The sequence below is a fragment of the Pempheris klunzingeri genome, chromosome 17 (assembly GCF_042242105.1).
Source record: "Pempheris klunzingeri isolate RE-2024b chromosome 17, fPemKlu1.hap1, whole genome shotgun sequence".
In the NCBI taxonomy this organism is placed as follows: Eukaryota; Metazoa; Chordata; class Actinopteri; order Acropomatiformes; family Pempheridae; genus Pempheris; species Pempheris klunzingeri.
The window spans coordinates 12,188,366-12,210,966 of NC_092028.1; the positions used below are offsets into that span (position 1 = coordinate 12,188,366).

The 22,601-nt window shown below is 40.9% G+C and overlaps 1 protein-coding gene across 1 annotated transcript; it reads right to left on the minus strand.

Moving 5' to 3' along the window:
- Positions 1-698: 698 nt before the first annotated feature.
- Positions 699-22,488, minus strand: arhgdig (Rho GDP dissociation inhibitor (GDI) gamma). The gene is made up of 6 exons (XM_070848223.1): positions 22,359-22,488; positions 13,618-13,791; positions 12,541-12,624; positions 6,076-6,152; positions 2,721-2,784; positions 699-1,647 (listed from the first exon to the last, which is right to left on the minus strand). Exons 1-6 carry the CDS (start codon positions 22,429-22,431, stop codon positions 1,451-1,453), a joined length of 669 nt encoding a protein of 222 aa, XP_070704324.1. The 5' UTR covers positions 22,432-22,488; the 3' UTR covers positions 699-1,450.
- Positions 22,489-22,601: the final 113 nt, after the last annotated feature.

The window sequence follows — 22,601 nt, forward strand, 5'->3', positions numbered from 1 at the left end:
TCATGAAAATGGAATTAAGGAAAAACACCTTAAATTACAAACAATTATTCAAATCATGATATGAAAGAAAGAGAAAGCACTATTAAAAAATGTCTCCTTTCAAATAACAATGTTGAACTCTCTTAATCAATCAGAAGAACAATCAATCAATACCTTGTGACATAAGAGAAAAAGAACAAAAGAAATATATAAAGTAAATACTTGAGCTACCCAACACATATGATAACATTTCTGACTCACGCAGACTGAAGATGTGACCAAAAGATGGGAAAGCAAATAAAACATCAATGCACCAAACACTAACCGCACCTTCCTCTCTTTTGCTTTCTACATTCTATACCAGGAGTTTTCAGAGATACTGTGGGCTCCCACTCAGACCCCATCATCGGAGATAATTTGGATTTTATCACTCCTAATATTATTTTTCATCCAGCTTCTATGTGCGGGGTAATCATGCATTAAGTTTTGAAACTATAGTTTCCATAATGCCTGTGTGATGTAAACAGGAAGTATAACGTTGCCATAGATTCACTGAGTTATGGTTGGCTACAACTTTTTGTAGCTTATATTTGTGTTACTTTTGTCAAACTGGCACCATTGACAATATGCCGAATTTGCTTTTAGCAGTTCATGTTTGCAGCGCACCCATGAAGGTACAGACAACTATCACTGAATTAGTTTGACGCTGAAGAAAACCGTAAAAATGGGATGATTCTCAGGCAAGTTCTGGAGTTTTCAGGATTTTCTTTTTCTCTATGGTTTCTAGGTTGATTTACGGATGTGTATTCACTATAGACATCAGGTAATGACATCCTAAGGAAACTTCACATTGAATGCTCCGTGAGTGAATCCTCAATTCCAACCGAGCATCCAAATACACTCTGTTTTTACATATTTCATCGTCTTCTCTTTGGGGAAGTCTGTTTGACAGATTGAATGTTTGTGCCTCAAACTGACTTCCTTTGTTCACCTGCTTTTGCAGACCCTCCACTGCTGCTTTATGAAGGCATTGATACATGACAGGATGAGAAACACAGGTGGGAGAAAGGAAACTGAAAATAAACGGAAAGCGAGACATGTCATCCCCAAAGCCGCATCATACGGACAAGTCCGGATGGATGGGATAGAGATGTAGGATAATCTAGAATAACAATATAAACACAGGGACAGAAAACTGAGGGAGGGGGACTCTTTTCTCTAAAAGTCCCTGTTGCTCATGGGTCTCAGGAGCCCTGCATTAAAAAGACAAGGAAGAAAAAGGTAGAAGAGGAGAATAAAGAGGGAGAGGGAGAAGTAGAAGTAGAAGAAGCTCCTGTCTCGGGCCACTGCAAAGCTGCTCTCAGAGGACAAGGTGGAGGAGGACGAAAGAGGGGAAGAAACAGAGGGAGCTGAAGAAAAGGAGTGAAAGAAGGAAAGAGTAGCATCATCTCTCTCACTCTCCCTCCTTCTATTAATCCCAGTCCTTCTTGATGTCTAAGTTCCAAAGCCATTCCAAGTAGACGTTCTTGTCGTCATCGATGAAGCGGGACTTGACCTGATAGTGGCCGCGTGAGATCACGCCTTTTGGTGTCTCATCAGCCGGGCACACAAACTCATGCTCCTCTGCTTTTGGGGCGTAACTTCCCACCATGCACGACACCTTGTCCACTGCAGGAAGATAAAACAGGGCCTGTGTTCATCACACCGTTAAGAGTGACATTTTGGACAAAAGGGGATTTCTGCTAATTTTACACATCAAAGTCTGTGTACAGGTCTTGGAGAGAACTATTAATTAATGTGAAAAATTGTAAGGAGCCTTTTTTGGCTCCAGGCGGAGCTTCATGAAGTATGATTCATTTCCTCAAGTGATGTCACTTGAGTCAACACTGAAGACTACAAGTGTGAAAAAGAAACAAATCTGTCGGTGTGGCATTAGGAAGACATGAGCTTACCAGACCTCTGGGGCCTGCTCCTCATCTCTGCATGGGGCTTGCAGCTCTGGGCTACATTAGCTGCTAGCAGTGTACCAAACTTAAAGCCCAGACTCAATTGTCAGTGTTTGCGTTGCATTGTGGGTAATGTAAGTGCCAGGTTTTGGCATGAAAGAAGATAGTGTGGAATAAAAAGGACAATATCTCTTGTTCTGCTGCATCAATTTTAGATTTTCTAGATGAGTACTAAACTGGCTCTCTCATTCCTACTTGCAAACTTAAAAATAAAAGCTATTTCTCAAATATCTTACGACTTGAAAAAAGCTCTTAAATTTAAGAGAGCTTAAGAGGTATCATTGCGAACATATCACTCATTGGCCATGATGAATAATACATTAGCTGAATAAATCAGTATTAAACAACTGAGTAGTTTTAGCATGTTTGCTTTTGATTTGAACATTTTTATTTCAATTCATGTACACTTTCCTATCAAAGAGGCCTTTTTCTGCTTGGTTGCAGATGCTAAATGTACATTCTGAATAAATGCCAGATTTAAATAGATAAATATATGGGGATATCTTAGGATATAAATGGTAATGCAACATTAAGATGTTTAGCTTTTTTGCTGCAATAGCACACATTATGGATGTTTGCTGTCATTGGATTTAAAATGATCTGTTCTTAAGTGTATTGGGTCAAACTGCAGGCTATAAATGACAACCCTGTACATTAAGTCATGTTCAGTTGCTTATGACTTTATGATCAGCATCTCTGAGAAAATAGATGATATTCTTGTAAGGTCGAACTTACCTGATATTCCTTTTCTGTGGGTCACATGGTGGTACTTCAAACCAGCAACGATTTCTCTGTTCACCTGCAGATACACACATTTTCATTAAATGCTGTCATGGACTTTTCTGTCAGTTACAAACAAAGCTTGCATCCCAAAGTCAGCATGAACCTAGAGTGCCAAAATCTAGTTTCTCTCCACATTTTAAATATACATTTGAGGGGCACACCAACAAAATAAGTACAAAGGGGACACATCAGACAGATTTTTTTAGTAGCTATGGTATCCTGACTTTTAGATCCTAATATGAGCTCCAAAAATAGTTTATAAACCCTCATCTTCAAAATGTAAAGCAGCCTTTCTGCTAAAAATTGTAATCTTAGGCACAAACCAAGATTACGTTTGTGCTTGCAGTTGAGTTTTTTTTCCATGGAAAGCTTCCTCTAGAGCCAAAGAAGACATTTTGGATCTGTTTTCATAGGCTGAGTCTTCTAGTGAGGAGTAAACGGAATTTCATGTGTAAAATCAGTGGAGTGCCCCTTTAATAACTTCAAGTAAGTATATTTTTCAGTATTTACATTTTTCGGTTATGTTCAAACACTGCATGTTTTTATGTTTTCCGTGCTTTCAAGAGCATGTCAGGCAGACTGATGGGCTTCTATTTTCTGAGTGAAGCTGCACTAAAAGACGGCAGTGAAGCTGTTTGTCCAGCAGGTGTCCTCACAGTCAGTCAGTCTCTGGGCTGATTGGTCATTCACAACACATCTCACTTTCCCTTCAGGGCCAGGTCTCTGGAGTACACACACATACATACACACTAACTAACCTCTTTTCCTTCTGCACCCATACAGTCCCTTCATTTCAACAAAGACCTGTGTATTATATGCACATTTGGCCCGTACATCTACATTTCTTTTTATACCAAATACAATTCTCACTGTCTCATCTTTTCTCATTTTTGATTAAAGGTCCCATATCATTTTAAAGTTCACACTGTATTTGGAGGTCCAACTAGAACAGATTTACATGGTTTTGTGCTCAAAACTCAGAACTATCTGCGTACTTTGCTTTTGCCTTGCCATCTTCACATCACCGGAAGCTGGAGTTAGAGAGAAAAAAATAACAGTGGACTGCTAGGTGGATTAAGCGGGCGGGGATAGAGTCCTCCCGCTGAGGGGCTGGAGGAGGTCACATGATCAACAGATCCCCTTATGACATCATAATATACAAATGTGTTTTCATACACGTTTGCTGAAAGATGGAGCAGGAGAAAAAGAGAGAGGATGGTCTTTGATAAGACATTAAAAAGTGCATTTTGCATAATATATGACCTTTAAATCCTCCTTTGTTTTAGCAGCATTCACCAACACCCTATCGCCCTATGTAGTACGGGTGCATTTCCCACTGAATCACTCTCAGACAGTTAGCTGATCTGGCATTCAGCCAATCCCTGAGTGTTTTCAGCAGCTCCACTGAAGTTTAGAGATATGATGAGGGACCAGTAGCAACTACTACTGAATGGAGTGTAGTTCCTAAGTACAAATCACCTCTAACCTTTTACAAAACAGCCAGGGATGTAACTTGCATTATGGGTTGAAATTGCTGTTTGTTGGAGCATATTTCTCCATAAACGTCCTCTCCAGCCTCTGGGTTACTCCGCACATGTATATCTGCTCTGCATTTCCTTTTCAAAACTATTTCATCGTCCCCAGTCTGGATTTATTTATAATGGACATGCAGCTTGGGAAATGTTAGTGGTGTATTTGTAACTGAGCAAGGAAGGAGAGGGGAGAAAACGGAGGTGTGAGAAAGTGCTGAGGGTAAAAAGTGATGACAGTGGAGAGGAGATTAAAAAAAATTAAAAAGACCAGAGCTACTGTAGGACGAAGAGAAAAAAGAGAGAGAGAGTGAGAGAAAGACAGAGAGGCTGGGGAGAGGAGCATTTGAAGGAATGGTTCATGGAAAATGATTGAGTTTTAGGGTTGAATCAGAGCTATTACTGATTTCTCTTTATTACTTTCATACTAGAAAATAGCTGTTGTAACTATTTGCAGTTGATAACTGGACCACTTTGGTGAGTTGTTCGGGCAAAAATGAAGCACTGAGCACATAAAACAGGAGTAGGGTTGTACCCCGCCCTTATTATTGTTGTGAAAGCTGATTTTTTTTCTATTTCTAACAGTTAGAACTAACAAAATAAGACTAAGGGTGTAAGGTCATGCTAGTGTCCCTGTGAGGCTGCACCAAGGTTATTATAGTTTTGCCTTTTTAAATGAGTTTTTATTCTATTTAATTTTTCCAATTGTTTCCAATTTCAGTCTAGTTTTGATTAAATTTCAAAGCGGGTTTGCCAATTTTTTGTTTAACTTTAGTCTATTTATATTAGTTTTAGCGATAGTTTAAAAAAATGGAAGATAGATTTCATATTCAATTGTTTTTATTGTATGTCAGTTGAGTCTTTATTGGAAAAATGTTTTTTTCACATCTATTTTTTATAATCTCACTAGTTTCCATTAACAATGATAACCTGTACTTCAGCTAAATGGTAATAAACCTTAGTGTATCATGTTGGCATGCTTACATTTGCAAATTATGAATGTCCGTATGAAATTTCATGGCAATCCATCCAATAGTTGTTGAGACACGACAATTCTAATCACAAATGTGGACCATAAACATCTGTGCAATAGTTTGTGCCGATCCATCTAGTATATACTGATGTATTTGACAGGATTGACAAAGTCGCTAAGGTTCCTCCTCTGGGCACCATGAATATCTGTGCCAAATAAAGGAAAATCCACACAATATTTCAGTAAAAGCCATGTCAACATGTCAAATCGCTGGTGGTGTTGGAGGAAAAGTCAAGGGATCACTTAAGTCAGCAGGCTTCAACCTCTGGGAAGCATCAATGTCTGTACAAAATAACATCTCAATATGTCCTTTAGTTGTTGAGATATTTCAGTCAGTGACAGTGGTGGAGCAACAGACTGACAGACTGACGTTATCATCCACAGAGTGACGCTGCTAGCATGGCTAGAATCAAAGAAATGTAAAAGTAATGACTTTCTGAAGAAAGTAACATTAAAAGACAAGTTGCTTCTCTAGCATGAATCCTTACTGGCACTATAAAATGAAACAGCACTGAAAAGACTCATTAAATATGATAATGGTCTTGATATTGTGCTTTGATTGCGCAGTAAATGGTGGCTTACTCAGCACGGTGTCTCTGCCCTTCTATCTCTTATCACTTACAGTAAATAACCATCATCTGCTTGTTGATTCCTACCACACACATACACACAGGAATGTATCCATGTTGTAATGCCACCTCCAGTACAGGGAACATACCTCTGTGACAGCATCCCTCCATCTTACCTTGAAATCTATCTTTAATCTGTACGTCACCCCTTCCTTTAGGGAGTAGCTCTTCTCTGTCAGAGCGCTCAGGTCTCCTGTAAAAAACAATAAAACATGGTCAACATGACACGTATGACATCACCTGATACAGTATCTCAAAATGACTCACTGAATGATCACAGTGCTGCTGATTTACACACAAATCGTATCACACACTTTCCAACAAATGGATAACAAGTGTCCATAGACTGTATTAAAAGAAGTGGGCGAAGCGCTGGGGTCTAAAAAGTGAAGCCAATGCAGAAGCACCTTAAAGGGGGTCAGCTGGGGGCGACTCCACTGGCTCAAGTCAGATTGTGTTGAAATCTATGAGAAAATGACTTAACTTCTAATTTGATTTATTACCTCTGAAAACACTTTCCTGGTGACTTTATCGTCTCAGTTGCTATTTTTAAGTCTTCTTGAACACAGCAGGATGTTCATGCAGTAAATAATGGTTTAATTTTGAGGAAAATAGACTTTTGAGCAGGGTATGCTTTAGGGCAGGACTTCCTTGTGACTAACCAATCAGAGGTGGTCTTGTCATTTCTGGCTCCAAAAAAAACAAGATGGTGACGGCCATAAAGCCACACTCAAGGCTTCAAAATGGTGGTCCACAGGCCACGGGTGACATATCTTTTATACCATCTAAGCAAGATGCTTGCTGAGCGTCAAATGAGCTTTGAATTTGATGGATACAAAACAAAACAGAACAGAAAAAAGGACAAATTGCATGTGTAAAAATGGGATTTTAGTCACTGATGAGAAATAAAAAGTTGCATATTTAATTCAAATATATTATCTTAAAAAACAGACTATAACATGAGAGTCTGCATGTTTGCTAAGTGGTTTACAAAATGAGAAATGATGAAATCATTAGCTTCATTCAGGGAATTTGAAACATTTTCCTCTTGTGTTTTCAGCTAAATAAGAGGAATTAAAGTCATACTTAAGGGCCTAATGCCCTCTGCATGTATACCCAAATGCAACTAAAATATGGGTTGTTTAGTGTTACTGGTTCTTTGTATAATAAAATTGCTGCTGTGGGGTTGAATGGGTTCATATTGAATGGGTTGGGGGGGGTGACATCCTGGGCTATTGTAAAAGCACACAGCAATCAGAAATGCATCCACTGCCTAATCACTTTATATCTCAATTTAAACCCAACCATCAGTCCTGAGTGCTTCCTAATGGACGGAGAGAAACAGAGGAAGGAGGAGAGGAGATGAGGGAGAGATAGAGCGTGAATGGGGTGAGTAAAAACAGACCGCTGTGATGTGTTGAAGAAGAGAGGAAGAAGACAGACAGGCAAAGAAAGGAAGTGACCCACAGATAAGACACAAAAATATAAAAACTATGTGCACTTGTGGCACATTTTGGCACTTAGAGTAAAAGCCTCCAGGAAACAGCATATCGCTCTTTCCAATAAAAATCTCTCAACTCTGCTAATGTTCATTGAGATTCTACATGCCCCCTCTGCGGCTTGGGAGCATTATACCACCACATGAAACACTTTAAACCCCCCATTTGGTAAAATCAAAAATGTGTATCGTCAAGCTTATAACGCTGTTCCTCTAAATGTTTCTGTCTCAGCCTCCTTGCATTCAGTCCATCTCTGTCTATGAACTGTGGTATGTAGCTCTTCTCGTCTCAGGAGACGAAGGGAGAGAAGAGAAAAGATGGCCTCCCCTGGGAGTGTCTGACTGAGAAAATAGGTCAGTGTGGAGAGCTGTCTACCTGTTCTCCTCATGCACATGCACACACACACACACACACGCTATGTTCTCATGCAAAGATGTACATGTGCAGGCAAATCAACACACTGAACACGCATCTGAAGCTCAAGCTTGGCAAACATTGATGCCTGAAAAGCCCAAAATATTTGGCAATAAATGAATTGAAGATTGATACTTACACCATTTTTGTTTAGTATGTGAGCTACGTAAGAATACACGGCTAAAAGTGACATTTGTTTGATTTTATTATTTTTTGTTATATAAAAAAATCATTTTTTTTGTAGCTGCTGCATCAGGTACTAGTAAACATAGATTTACTATAATAATATAATAATATAATCAGAGTCGTAACTTAACATTCGTGAGAAAAATGCCAACTCCCGGATTAAATAGGGTTTATTTTAAACTAAACTTCAGAGTAAAATCTAAATTAAACAAAATGATGAGCTTATAAGATATAAACCCAGCAGTATGTCAAGTCACCTTGGATAAGATGCTACAGCCGTGCTAGCTAGCGAGCTAAATGCTAACATAGGCATGCTAACATGTTTGCCAACTTAGTTTAGTGTGTTAGCATTTTAAAATTTGTTGATCAGGCCCAAACTCAAAGAACAGCTATGTAATAATTTAATAAAGACTATATACAATTACATTTTATAGATAGCATTTGCTTATTTTTACATAAATACAAGACTTTTACTTGTAATAGGCATTTTTATATCATGATATTTTTAATTTTAATCCTAAACCCAGCACTTCTTCCACCAGTATTCACAGCCAAATCAAACACAGCAGTCAAATGATGAGTCTCATTTCGTGTCAGCTGGGAAGCTGTTAATAACCTTCATTGCTGCAGTTTCAGTGAAGCGATTAAACCTAAAACCAAAGTGAAATTAGTCAATAAAAATGTTGTGTGACAAAATGAGCAATGGGTTTTAAATGAGGAAACTTCATTAAGTTCAGATACGAAAAGGCAGAATAGAGATCGTTAAGTCAAAGCATTCATTCACAATTTGATGCTCAGAGGTGACAAAAGAAATTCAGGCTGGCACCCAGACATTTTGAATGAATTTCCACATATCCTATTCTCTCCCTGCCCACTTATGAAAGAATCAACCCCATTTCACAAGCAAAATACCCTTGTGACACAGAGCATATGACTGAAATAACACTAGACCCACATGAACACAATAAATATGGGGTAAAGATCAATGACTGACATGCAGAGAATATGTGTGACTGAGTAAATGTGTAGCAGCATGCGTGCTCAGTAAAACAACCCTGAACCCAGGGAACATGAATGTTTAACAAAGCCAGTGCTTACATTTAGGGCACCAGAGCACTGACAAGTCGTAGTCAGGGATATCGCTTGGTGTAGTGCGTTCTGGCAGCTGGCCACATAGTACAGTATGTGACACACCATATATCATAGACCAAAGCCTTGTAGCATGCAAATTGGGTTGTCCAGTGTGTTATCAGATAAAAAATTGCATTAAGAATGAGATAGAGTTTGAATATTTCAGCAGTGAAATAGGACAGCAACACTATTGCAGTGAAATCACCTTAAAAGAATGGTTTACAGCACACGATTGGTAGTAAAATATCACAATCCCATTAAAATCAGACTTTTAACTTACACTTCAAGCCAAACTAGGTCACAGCATTGTGCTTACAGTGTATGTATTTTGCATGGGTGGCCCCATTGGGCAGTGAATCCTTATGTTTGTGGCAGTCATATTGCTGTGTCCACTGAGACACAGAAACACATTAAAAGTTGTTTTTGTGCTGCCAGCTCAGCCTGGCAAAAAGCATTCAGGCTAAACACAAGCAACAACTGAACTGATGACTAAGAAACTGTAAATTATTGAGAGCAAGAATAAATGCAAAAGTGAAGTCACAGTGTGGTGGCAGTGCTGATAAACAGTCCTCAGTAGGATACTTCATAGGGATAAAGCGGCACAGGCAGTAAAGGGAAGGTCTTGAATGACTGCGTTATTGTGACCTAATTAAGTAAAAAAAGGTGTGAGCACACCACCTGTCCTGCTGTTGTCTGTGTTGACAGTGACTCAGTGGTGCTCATGTGCTCAGGAAGTTCACACCTACTGAGTGCATTAGGGAGCAGTTATGAACTGAGAGGTTAAGGCCAAGACACACACCCAAACAACCTCGCAGAAGTAAAAGGTCTCTGATGGGACAACCAGTCAGGCGAGAAGTGAGAGCAAGTGTCTCCTTTCTCTTCTCTACTTACTCTTTTAAAGTGCAGAGCAATCATCTCTACTATGGTGCAATTTATCTGACCCTGTGTTTTACCACCCCTTGTTCTCTCTCTCTCTCTCTCTCTCTCTCTCTCTCTCTCTCTCTCTCTAACGTGAAGACACACACGCAGGGTAGTAAATGCTCGTCATTACTTAGACTAGAGCACCGTGCTGCATTGGTAACAGTCTATAGTGTATAATGAGGCCTCTAATCCATTCAGCCACCGATGGAAAGTCCATCTCACATCCAGTCTGGTGCCGGCTCGGCTGTCTGACTGCAACATGATACACCAGCAGGACCGATTATTATTATGCCGCTGCTTACTCTGTAGATGAATGATTAAAGACGCTTTTCTCTCTCGCAGCGTTCAGCAACTTCTCTTTTTCTCTTCGGCTCTGCAGCACGAACGCACACATTCATCCAAATTAAAGCTAGGTGTCATTTGAACAGCTTCCAGGGAAAATACGAGAAAGTAGTAGTAGGAACTGTTTTTTTCTTTTTCTCTTTTTCAGCAATTGACACATAAACAACCCTGCATATAAAGTACATTAGATACAGTGAAATCAAGTGTTTCCAAAAGAGCCTCCGAATGACAAAGAGCATTTCCTGTGTTTTTGCCTGCCTGTTAGGATGAAGAGAATCTGCTGTGATGTAGAAATGCATGGGTTGCAAGTATGGCGTTTTGGTTAGTAACACATGTCAGAATTACCACAAGAGGAAATTATGTTGCAAATTTGGTGAAACAGGCCAAAGAAATTAATTGTGCTTCGGTTAGAATCACCATAAACAGCTGAAGCCATAATTAAATTCAGTTAAATGCTTCCTGCCCATTGGTTTCCATGATGTTCATATGTCATGAACGTATTGCCGCTGATATTCCGAGCTGTCTTTTAAAAATTACCTCCATAAATAAATACTTTGCCATGCTGCTCACATTGTTTTAAATGCATTTATACTGAATGTATTTGTGATTTGTATTGAGTGTATCCACAAAAAGTTCACTGGCAACAAATTCCATGTTGTCCCTGGCTCATTTGCATCAGGTAACTAAAGAATTGGGGGAATTTGTGAGAGACAGATTAAAGAAAACAAATGGTCAAATCTGATGCAACAGGGGCCAAGAAATCCTGACTTTGAGTTTCTGGCATGGGTCAGTCTCCAAAAACACTGGATCCTACATTTCCCATAACGCAACTGGATAACCTTTTTCATCAGACCTTCCGGGTTGCAATGCAGGCTCCCTGTTAAAAAAAAAAGATAAATCTCAAATCTCAGTCAATGACATCACGATGACCCCTGATGACATCATCAGGGTTATTTTTTTAGCCGCGACAAAAAAAGCCTCCAGAGCCCCAGAAGACATAATACAACTGTGTTCATAGGCTGATTAGCACTCAGCAAACTTCATGTGCATAATCGGTGGAGTGTACCTTTAAACTCCACGCCCTCACTTTGTAATACAGTCTGTCTGTCAAAAATGTGCAGTGCCCAAGTCCAGCCAGACACTACTCAATTGATTTTCCATCCGCGTTTCTCTTCCTCCATCATCTATGATTGAGACCAGATCTGAAAGCATCAGATCTGTGGAAGAACAGCGTGCTCTTTCCATTTCGTGCAATTCAGCAGACCTTCCATTACTCACTAAAACATGCACATTAAAGGCTTTCTATCTTTCTGTGTTTAAATCAGAGAAAACTGCATAGTACAAAGTCAGTATTGCCTAGCAACCAGGTGACCTTTCCTATTAGCCGTCTGTCATTGTGTCTTTTTGCGTGTGTCTGTGATAGTCAGGGAAACCCTCAGACAAGGAAAAATCAGGGCAAATCCTACATTCAGTGAAATAAGGAAGAAAGACACACACGCGCACAAAGACGAACACGCACAGCAGCTATTGTCCTGTTTGTCAGACACACCCTGACACACAAGTCAATGATAGGTGAACCTACACACACACACACACACACACACACACACACACACACACACACACAAAGATCGATCCTTTCCTCAACTTTATCCCCTGTAGGGAGTGACATAATCTCCTTGCAGCCACCTGATTACCATGCACAGCAGACACACACACACACACACACACACACACACACACACACACACACGCACACACACACACTTACAGACACCTCAGTCCCCTCGCGTGCACGTCGCTTTCGCCTGCACCCAGCAGATGATGTCAGTACTGCCCACTGAGCAAACATTTAGCTGCCTCTCCTCTCTCAAGCATGGACACACCCACTGCAGTCTCTCTGCACATACAGTGCAGCACAGCGAGATGCCTTGCTCCAGGGCATGTCGGCGATTTGACGATTTGAAGCAATGGTGTAGCAGCACCGTACCACATCCACAACTAGCCAGGGTTCATGGAGCAAAGTGATGCTGGCGGGATAGAGAAGGATTAAGTGAAGAGTGAGGGGGTGATGGAAGGGAAGCGTACCTGTCAGGTCCATGGTGATTGGTGCAGGAGCCTCATCACACAGCAGGGTCAGTCTGGTCACCTGGACATTTGGCACAGAGAGGTCTGGAGAGGAAAAGCAGTCCAGTGTTGCAGTATTCTTTATGTCCTTATTCATTCATTCATTTGACATGTCATAAAAGTCCTTTATTTGCTTTCTTGCAGGGTTGCATGAGAAGATCAATACCATGTTTATATCAATTATCTATGGAGCCAAGGAGATGGTTAGCTTAGCTTAGCATAAAGGCTGGAGTCAGGGGGAATCAGCTAGCCAGGCACGTTATATAACATGCTATAGATTGTATACACAAACAGAAACATAAAAATGACAAGTTGTGGTTTCGTGGTAGGTTATGTGCCGGAACTACTTCTTCATTTATTCATCCTTGTACAGACACGGATAGTTATTAAGAGATGTAGGGTTACATGGAAATAGGAGTCTGCAGCAATGCTAGAGCGAGCTAAAAACATAAAAACCTGTGACATTAACGCTGAAATGACAAAACAAGTTATAGTTGAAGCTTGTGCATGTGAAAAATATCACAGTCCATAAACATTTCAGCCATTGTAGAAGAAAGTAGCTGCACAAAACTAGTAATGTGGGCTGACATCAGGATTCAGCATGGACAGATTCAAAGTTCGTCCTCTCCGCTCCTCTCTGCGTTTCCCTTCTCTCATTACAGCCTTTCTTACTGTATTCAGTGTTACTAAGACGTAGAGGTGGTGTTGAGTTACAGCAGTGAGGGAGTCAGAGCTATTCTACTGATATCAGCTGTCATGGCCCGGCTGCTTGGTTAGAGATGCTGAGGCAAGCAGGTTTGCTCCAGTGTGTGTGTCTGAATGTGTGTGTGTGTGTGTGTGTGTGTGTCTGAATGTGTGTGTGTGTGTGTGGGTTTGATCAGAAGTTGATGACTGTGAGGAACTATGCACCGAGTCGTTATATTGAGTGAATGGTATTTTAAAGCTGCAGTAACACAGAGTACCAGAGTGGATCACCAGCTCATCCATCACCTCAGATAAACAAGTAACACACACACACACACACACACACACACACACCTGCCGTGACTGGTACCGGTCCCAGCAGAGTCTGCTTATACTTGACCAGACTCTGATCATCTCGGTCCATTTCCTGAATCTCCTGCAAAGACTTCTGGACCGGAGGTTTGTAGTTTAGGTTTCTGTCATCCTCCTCCTCCTCAATAGGAAAATCCTTCTTGTCAGCCATCAGACCTTCCAGAGAGAAAAGAGAGGAACATTACAGAGTTACTTTTATATGCCACATTAGGTTTTCTAGACCAGTGGTTCCCAACCTTTTTTGTCTGATGCACTCCCACACTCCCGCCCATCATGTTCCAAATGTATTCATTTCAGCCCCCCCCCCCCCCCCCCCCCCCCAATCCACAATCTTTCCATCTGGCAATAGAAGTATTCTTTGAGGTAGAAACAATTAACGAGTGTATTTCATAGAGATACTGACACAGTTAGAGAAACATGGGCAGTTGTATGAATGAATGGGTTTGCTGAGAATTGGTTACAATGGTCTCATTGTACTTATCTAACTTCTGTCTGACAAAAGATTTATATTGCTGTATAATTCTTATGTTAATTCATTTCAATTACTTCATGGTTATAAAGTAATATCAGTTTCCCTAAAACATCTTTAAGAAAGGATGATAAGTGACTATACAGTACATATAACACCATCAAAAAACAAAAAATAAAGTAATATAGGCTGACTTCCCTCTGACAGTCCACTGGAAAATGCACAGGAGGAAAAGGAAAATAACACTTGCAGCAGAGCTCATCCGTAATATATTAGTATATATTTCAGTGAACCAAAAACTCAACAGCACAGGCAAAATTGCTTTACTGTCTGGGGAAGGATGCACATTACTCTATGTAGGGCAGCTCCAACCATCCGGGGTTTGATTTCATCAGGGATTTTGATTCAATATTGAATTTTACAGACATTCGTTAATGTGTTCTGCAAGCTGAAATTTCATTTTAGCATCTCCACCTCATGTGCACCTCCACAGAGATTGTACTTGCAAACTGGAATAGTTACCATAACCGGAAGGATTTGACCCAAACAATCCAACAGCTGACAGCAGTCACTGCTGTCAGCTGTTGGATTGTTTGGGTCAAATCCTTCCAAACACCAGTTTTAGGCAAAAAGAAAAAGAAAAGAAAACATTTCTGTGAGGTGAGAATTTTATACCAGAAGGAGAAAGCACACCACGGGCTTTTATTCACCGTGATGCACCAAGGGCAAGAGCTGACAACCATTCATCTTTTCCCAGAGTCGGATATTTTCAACCTAAAAGTTGAAAAGGAAATTAAAAATTTGCTTCGCATAATTGGTAAACCATCATTAATTGTCAAACTTGCTGCGATGTTGTGGGCACTGCACTGACTCCATGGCTGCATAGCAAGCTTAGCATTAACAATAAAGTAACTTTGACCACAATAAAAGCATCTTTTGTGACTTGTTAAAGGGCTGAGATAAGAACGCACTCACACAAGACCCTTTTTCAGCGATCATACCAGAAACTGACAAATTAGCTGTTTTCTCTCTTCAATGTATACACACTGACAAATCATTTTCTCACATTAAAACGATACATGGTTGCCGACACAAACGCGGAGTGCATACCTCTAGACTAACAGGGCACACAGACACAAACTGTGCTGGGACGTCTATTTACTGTGCTGTAACAGCCTTGTGTAATGGCCTCTGGTTATGTTTTTACTGTTCATAATGAGACAGCTCAGTGTACACCAGCTCAGAGCTGTGTGGAGGTAATTGGATGACACAGAGAGTACACAAGTGCACACACACCTACACACACATGCACTGTAGTCACAAACATGCAGATGCACGCAGTGTTGCCGATTCTTTAAACATTATTTCAGATCAAATGTTTAAACGGGGACAAAACGACTCAACACAGGTGTGAACACACACACACACACACACACGTAACCCGCGCACTCTTCTGTGTTTCTAGCAGCACCCCACCCAGTCAGGGCCAAACACGGCTGCCTTTGCTCGTCACCATGGCAACCCTTTCAACTCCCCTTGCAGTGACATCACCTTTGCTGTGGATCTGTTTTATATGACTCAAGATACACAGTGGAGCATTTATTCTTTAACGTGCAACAAGAGATGCATGGTACATCAGTTTTAATGCACACACACACAAACACACACACACACACACACTAAGGTACATTTCCATGAATCTATATTTAACAGGATGGTTTTCTTGGATGTTTATAACCCCCTGGCTGTCGTTTTTCTCAGATCAATATTTGACTAATGTGCATTTCTACTAGATTGTTTTTATGAAATGGGCTTTTTGATCCAGTTTAGTTTTTTTCAGATAAGACTAGTCTCAACACAGTGTATTGTAAATTGTTAGCATGGAGCGCTAACTGAGGTCGACACGTGGATGATTTTAGCATCTATGTTGTCATAATTTAAAAGGTTATAAGTATGAAGTTTATGTGATGTTTTCCCTTTTAGATCGACTAAAATGGGTGGGTGAATGACAATGTGGGTATACGACAATGTCACACACACACGCTCTACAAGAGGCCAAGTTTTCTGGTCTATATTTCAATAGGTTGTTGGTTTAAAATGAGATCTTTCCTCACATCTTCTTAAGTGTATATTTTCATGAAAAATTGGGGCCCAGTGCACATTTTCATCCTTAATTTACAAGGATTAGAATTAGATACAGACAGATTAGTTTCCTACCCTCACACTACTTCTCAAACCTATCTGGCTAATTACCATTATCCCAATATGTGTGTTTAAGGAAGTATGAGAAAACACAAAGCTCAAATGCTGTCAAATTAGCTTTGACCCTTTAACATTTAAAATAGTCTCCAAGTTAAGTCATTAATGTAAAAAAAAAAAAGAAGCCTGCTTTTATGTATATCATATCAAGATCTAGTGTTGATTTCTCCCTCTCTCTCCTACACACACATCAACTCAATGGTAAATATGGATGGTACGTGACTTCATAAATGATTCACCTAGCTGTATTTACATATCAAACTTTGCAGTCCACCCCCACACGAGCGTGTATGCGCACACATGTACACACACTGCAGCGTAAACGTGTTTCTGAGCTTAAAACCAGTTTCCTCTCTGGCATCTGAGAGCTCCTCTTTGATCTCCACACTGCTGACCTGTCACAGTAAGCGTATCAATTAGCATTTACTTGAAAAAGCAGGGTTTGGTCCGCAGAGATACAGTCTCTTGTACAACTGTGTTTAAATACGGATTTCCTTTGAAGCTGTAGTATGTGGAAGTAGGGAAAAAAAAAATCTCTGTTTTATCCAGGTTAATGTAGTTTTACTATCAGTTGCACTGAGTTCATACAAGTGAGTCTGATCGAAAAAGACTGATTAATATGCCATTGTTGAAAAGGTGCAGCCTAAAAAAAAAACCCTGAAATGATTTATTTAAGATTTTAAAGGTTTTATGAGAAAAGACTGACTTCTGAAAGACAATTTTAAAGCAAAATTTGTTAATTTCACAAACATGAAAAAGCAGCTGATTTAAGCCTAAACACGCAGGGGTAAAGCCCTCCATATTGTGTGAATCTGGTGTTAGAAACAAGCTAACACTAGCCGAAAGCCAGCAGTGAGTGAGTGCGTCTGCTCTTGTACATGTGTGTGGTCTTCCAACTGTTTCAGCCCCCATCTGTGATGTGATATTAACTGTTGGATTTTCTTTGATGACCGTAAAACTGCCTCATTACCCCGGAAGCTTCTGAAAGCGTCTTCTGCATCATTACACGCATCTGCAGTCAAATGTGCTTCATAAGTGTAAATCAGCACTGTGTGTTGTTTCCAGAAAAGCTTAAAATGATGGATATTAATAAATTTAGTCCATTTATTTATTTATTTATTTATTTATCCGTAGCTAAATCCAACTGCAATTGCAGTTGCAGCCACAAGACACAGACTCAGTGTTCATCTGCTGGTATTTACAGCTAAATCAACACATTTAGTGAAAATCAACACTGCAATCTGTTTGGCAGGGGAGAGGAGGCTTCGGGGGAAGAAGGATTAAAAGAGGACTGCTCACATGAGACCTCAAAAACACACACACACACACAAACGCACACACACACACTGAACATGTTCCTCTGTTGGTTCCTTGTTGACATAAGCCTTGCACAAATGTCTGCATCCAGAATGTGACTAAATCCAGTGGTTGCTCTCACTCAAGCTTGACTGTATACATTTCTGATGAGGTCCTGTTTTGGTGTATGGTAAGCCCTTCTTCATTTCCGATTCTTTTGCACTTTCTTGCCCAGAGTTAGATGAGAAGATTGATACCACCCCCACGACTGTACAGTAAATATGAAGCAACAACAAAAATCTAGCCTGTCTCTGTCCAACGGTAACAAACGCCCAATAAACAGCCTGTTATATCATGTTATTTTTCATAATTCATACAAATGTGTCACACAAAAATGTCCCTTTCTGAGAGCAGTCTCTGCTGATTGCCTGACAACTGCTCCAAGCCGAGATCTTGTCCCCTGAATCCAACTTGTTGCTGATTGGCAGATTTTGTTACCCTCATACAGAGGCAGGCTAGCTATTTCCCCCCATTTCTAGTCTTTGTGCTAAGCTAAGCTAACGGGCTGCTGACTGACTGTAGCTTCATAATTAACAAATGGCTGTTAGAGTGGTATCGATTTTCTCACTTTATTCTCTGCCAAAAAGTGAATAAGCGAAATTCCCCAAAAATGTCGAGCTCTTTAAGAAGAAGTGAATTGTTTATTTTGACATTTATTGATGAAACTGTCTCTTAAATGGGACACCATCTCACAAAACGAAAAGGAAATTATTAATTTCATCAGGAATTTAAGTAATCGAGGTTCAACTGCCATAGCGGCCTTCCTCTGTTTCAATAATCGCTTCCTGTCTGCCTCCTCTTTCCTTAACCCAGATAACTGTTCACCGTGTCAGGAGAACACTTCTCTCTTACCATGTGTGCGTGTGTTTACTATATGCGTGTTTATGAGTGTGTGTGTGTGCCCTAAGCGTTGATTTGCTGTTTTTTTATAGTCCTTTGAGGCCCGCTGTCGCTACTCTGTTCTAATGCTATAACGAGACATCTGGGACACTGAAACGCACACATATACAAAAAGGACACACACAGACAGAAGAAGATAAAAGGGAATCTTTCAGGGCTCTGCAAACCCAATAACAGCTTTTACAATGAGGGAAAAGGCAGTAAAGGAAGAATGATCCACATAACAGCATTACAGAAGGCCAAGCGAGCAGGGTTTGCCTCCATCTCTGTGGCTGCTGTCAGTTTGTGGCCTTTTCAGCCACAACGCGACCACAATCGATCTGTCACCTGCAAGATTTCTGTGTAAGGCTGTAGACACGCTGTCAACACCGGAGACACCCATAACACTTCATCACGCTAAGCAGCAAATCTCATTTCCCATATTTTCTTGTGGATGAAAGGCGGAGATGACAAACAAATGATACCAGCTGCTGAGACTGGTAATATCAGGGTGACAACGATGTATCATGACCGACAAAGCAGCTTCAGTACTGAACTACCTGACAATCTCACTATTGAATATGCTTTGCATGTACAGTGTTACAGTTGTCAATAGTGACTGAGGTCTGATGCAGCTTTTCCACCTTCGGCCGTAGTGGTCGCTGTTCAGCAAAAGTTGCAAAGTTGTGCTATAAAAGTAAGAAAAACTAGCTTTGTGTTTTGATTGATCAGCGTATTTTTAATTAACCCAGTTAAGTTTTTGCATTTTGCTGTGCAGTATTATTGTTGTGGTATTCTAAATGTGAGTATATGTCCACTAACATAGTCAGAGCTGCTTTAATCACAAAACATGTTTATTTCTGTTTTCCAGCAGCCTTTCACAAACACCATTTCCCACAAGCCCTACACCTTAATGGGCTAAACATCACATTTCGATAAAAGAGGTGAGCTGAGGGGTCGTGGTTAGTTCATACATGTCTGTAATAATTAAAGTACAGGAGCATAATAAACTAGGATAAACTAGGAGAGGGTTGGTGAATTTTACAGGTATGGATGAAACCAAGTCACAATGAAGTGCCTGCGCTGCTGCACTTTTACATTTTCTTGGGAGTTGTAGTTCTTTTCTGAGCTCACAAAATAATACTTGGTTAGCCATGTTAAAATCAAAAAACACTCAGTGTCTAATAACAAGATCTGCAGTGGGACTGATTTATCCTCGTACGTGACGTCGTGACTTTGGCTGTCAAAATGAATGTACATCCACCCCTTTAATCAACCTGTTCTCATATGAATGTGTGAAACACACACACAGCAATATGTCCTCAGCTGCTCTGTGAGCCTTGTAGAGACAGCAGGTTGTCTAATTGACTGACTTGATTGGTCTCGTATGTGTCTGTTCCCCAGTACAACCTCATTTATCACCACTGGGACAGCAAAGAGGGAGGAGAGACGATGTGAGAAGCAGATACAGTACGGTTTCTTAAACACATCTGACAAGCTGACACAGTGTATGAATGTGTGTGTGAGAGTGTGTATGAATAGTAGAAGCAAGCAGGTAAGGAGAGACGGGCTGAATGTAAGGAGTGAAGGAAAGGAGAGGATTAGCGAGGGCAGACGACAGGAGCAAAGTAAAGAGAGAGAGAGAGAGAGAGAGAGAGAGGGAGGTAGAAAGTGAGGGGGGATGGAAAAGCAGCAGTGAATGAGCATCAGTCCTATTCAGCTTCCAGGGGGGAGAGAGAGAAGGGGAAGGGGCCGATGGGGATCACTGTGTGAGTTAGAAAATGCAGAGAAAACGAGGGAGAGGGACAGAAAAAAGAGGGAGAGAAAAGGATTTCAATTAGCTTGTTTGAACACTAGCTTCTTGCTGCCTGATTGACAGCTCATGAAGAGCATTCTGCCACATGGGCCTCACCCACTCACTCACTCTCTCTCTCTCTCTCTCTACACACACTTTGTAAAATATCCTGAGCTGCTCTCTCTTCTCTCCTGGTAACAGCTGCTGACAGAACATGTCCATGTCAACCACCAGCATTTCCCTTTGTTTCCTTCCCTTTTCTCTCGTCCCTTTCTCTCTTCCTCTCTCCTGCAGCCTCCTCTATCCATTTCCACCTACCCTTCTCCTCATCTCAACCCTCCTCCTCCTCCTCCTCCTCCCCTTATAACTTCACCTCCTTGTTGCTTTTCCTCCTCCTCCTTTCCTCGCCACTCTCTCCAAACCTCTTTACCTCCACGTCTCTCGCCCCCATCGCCTCTGCATTTTTCTCCCAACTCTTGGCATCCGTCTTCCGCTCAGTCAGCTCCCACGTTCCTATCAAAATCTCCTCCTCCTCGTTTTTCAAAATTCAATCTCAGCCAAGTGTTTGTGACAAGATTCGATGTGTCATAGTCACAAAAACCTGTACAGACATTGCAAAAATCCCTTCAGTTCCCTGCGTACAGTTTGTACTGTCTTCAAGCAGATTTTTGATATTCTGATTCTGACAATTGTGCAAAAACAGCAAGGAAAATATTTCTATGTAATGACATATTGGGACTGATTCGGTGCTCCAAAAGTGACTCACTGAGATGTTTAAGAAATGAGGAACGGTTGAACTTTAACACTGAGTGGTAAATCTGCAGCAGAAGCATTAAGAGATCTGCGGGTGGTGACTTCTTGGATCCTGACTGGAGCAGAGCGATCAATCCAAATTGCCATTTGAAATTCACAGAGTTAATGGAATAGATTATTCATGGCCGCCTTAGATCTTAAATCACATTTCATTTCCCAGAACCTTCAGTTCAAGATGATCTCTCATTTTGTTCTCTTTCCTCTCTCCTAATTGTCATTGTGTATTTTCCTGCCTTCTCTCTCTCTCTCTCTCTCTCTCTCTCTCTCTCTCTCTCTCTCTGTCTTTGTTTCTGCGTCTGTCTTTTCAAATTATTTCGCTCACTTTCTCTTTTTGCATCCATCTCCTTTCCTTTTTTTATCTCACAAAACACACATTCTTGTACACACACACACACCTGCATGAGGGGAAACCCCGGGACTGTTCCACCATCTGTAATTGCTCAGCACTACTGCAGTGTGGTAAAACACACACACACACACACACACACACAAAGATAGAGGGAGAGAGAGCAAGAGAGAGAGCGAGCTGCCTTGATTTAAAAGTATGATACTGGTGCAAATAACAGCGGACAATGGTAATATCATTGACTCCTGCATACGCTGTGTCATCACACACACACACACACACACACACACAGACAGCAGCTCCCTCCTCTGCCAACACTTCTCATGGACACACACCCTTTTGCATGTGTGTGAGTATATGTGAGCAGAAACATAATCACAAAAGCCGGCAATACACACACACACACACACACACACACACACACACACACACAGACACAGACACACAGGAGATAGTGTAGGATGTGATCAATAGCCATTGATCTGCCACCTTTGGCTTGTCTTGGCAGCGCTTCATGTAAGACATAAAAATGTCCACACCCGCGAGGATAGAGACATATCTCTCACACAAACACACACACACACACACACACACACAGATTTGAGCACAGACACAAATTCTTTATAACAAACACTTGCACACACCCATGATTTAAATTTTTCTATATTATGAATGCTTTAAAATAAACACTATAAAACAATATTCATGCACAGTATCATAACTCTTATCAGTGAAGTTAAACTAATTCTCTAAGGCATGCACACACACGCACACACACACACACACACACTCCTCCATCGCCTCACCTCTGTAGCACATAGTTAGCCACAGCAGCTCCAGCACCTGACCCCCAAATTCACACACGTCCACTCCCAGCATGGTGCCTCTCTGCGGGGGCTGCACTCAGTGCGACGGCTGGCAGAAGAAGAACCAGAGAACCGGGGGAACCTCCACAGGTAGCAACAAAGTAGCAGAGGAGGGATGGATTAAAGAAGGGAGCATCCACAAAAGTCTTGGATTGGAAAGAAAAGGGGGTCAGACGAGGATCT

Coding starts and splice junctions, on each gene's coding strand:
- arhgdig (XM_070848223.1), bottom strand. CDS start 22,431: ATGCTGGGAGTGGACGTGTGTGAATTTGGGGGTCAGGTGCTGGAGCTG. Junction 6,153..12,540: donor AATCACCATGGACCTGACAG/GTACGCTTCCCT, acceptor TGTTTTTTACAG/GAGACCTGAGCGCTCTGACA. Junction 1,648..2,720: donor CCACAGAAAAGGAATATCAG/GTAAGTTCGACC, acceptor ATCTTCCTGCAG/TGGACAAGGTGTCGTGCATG.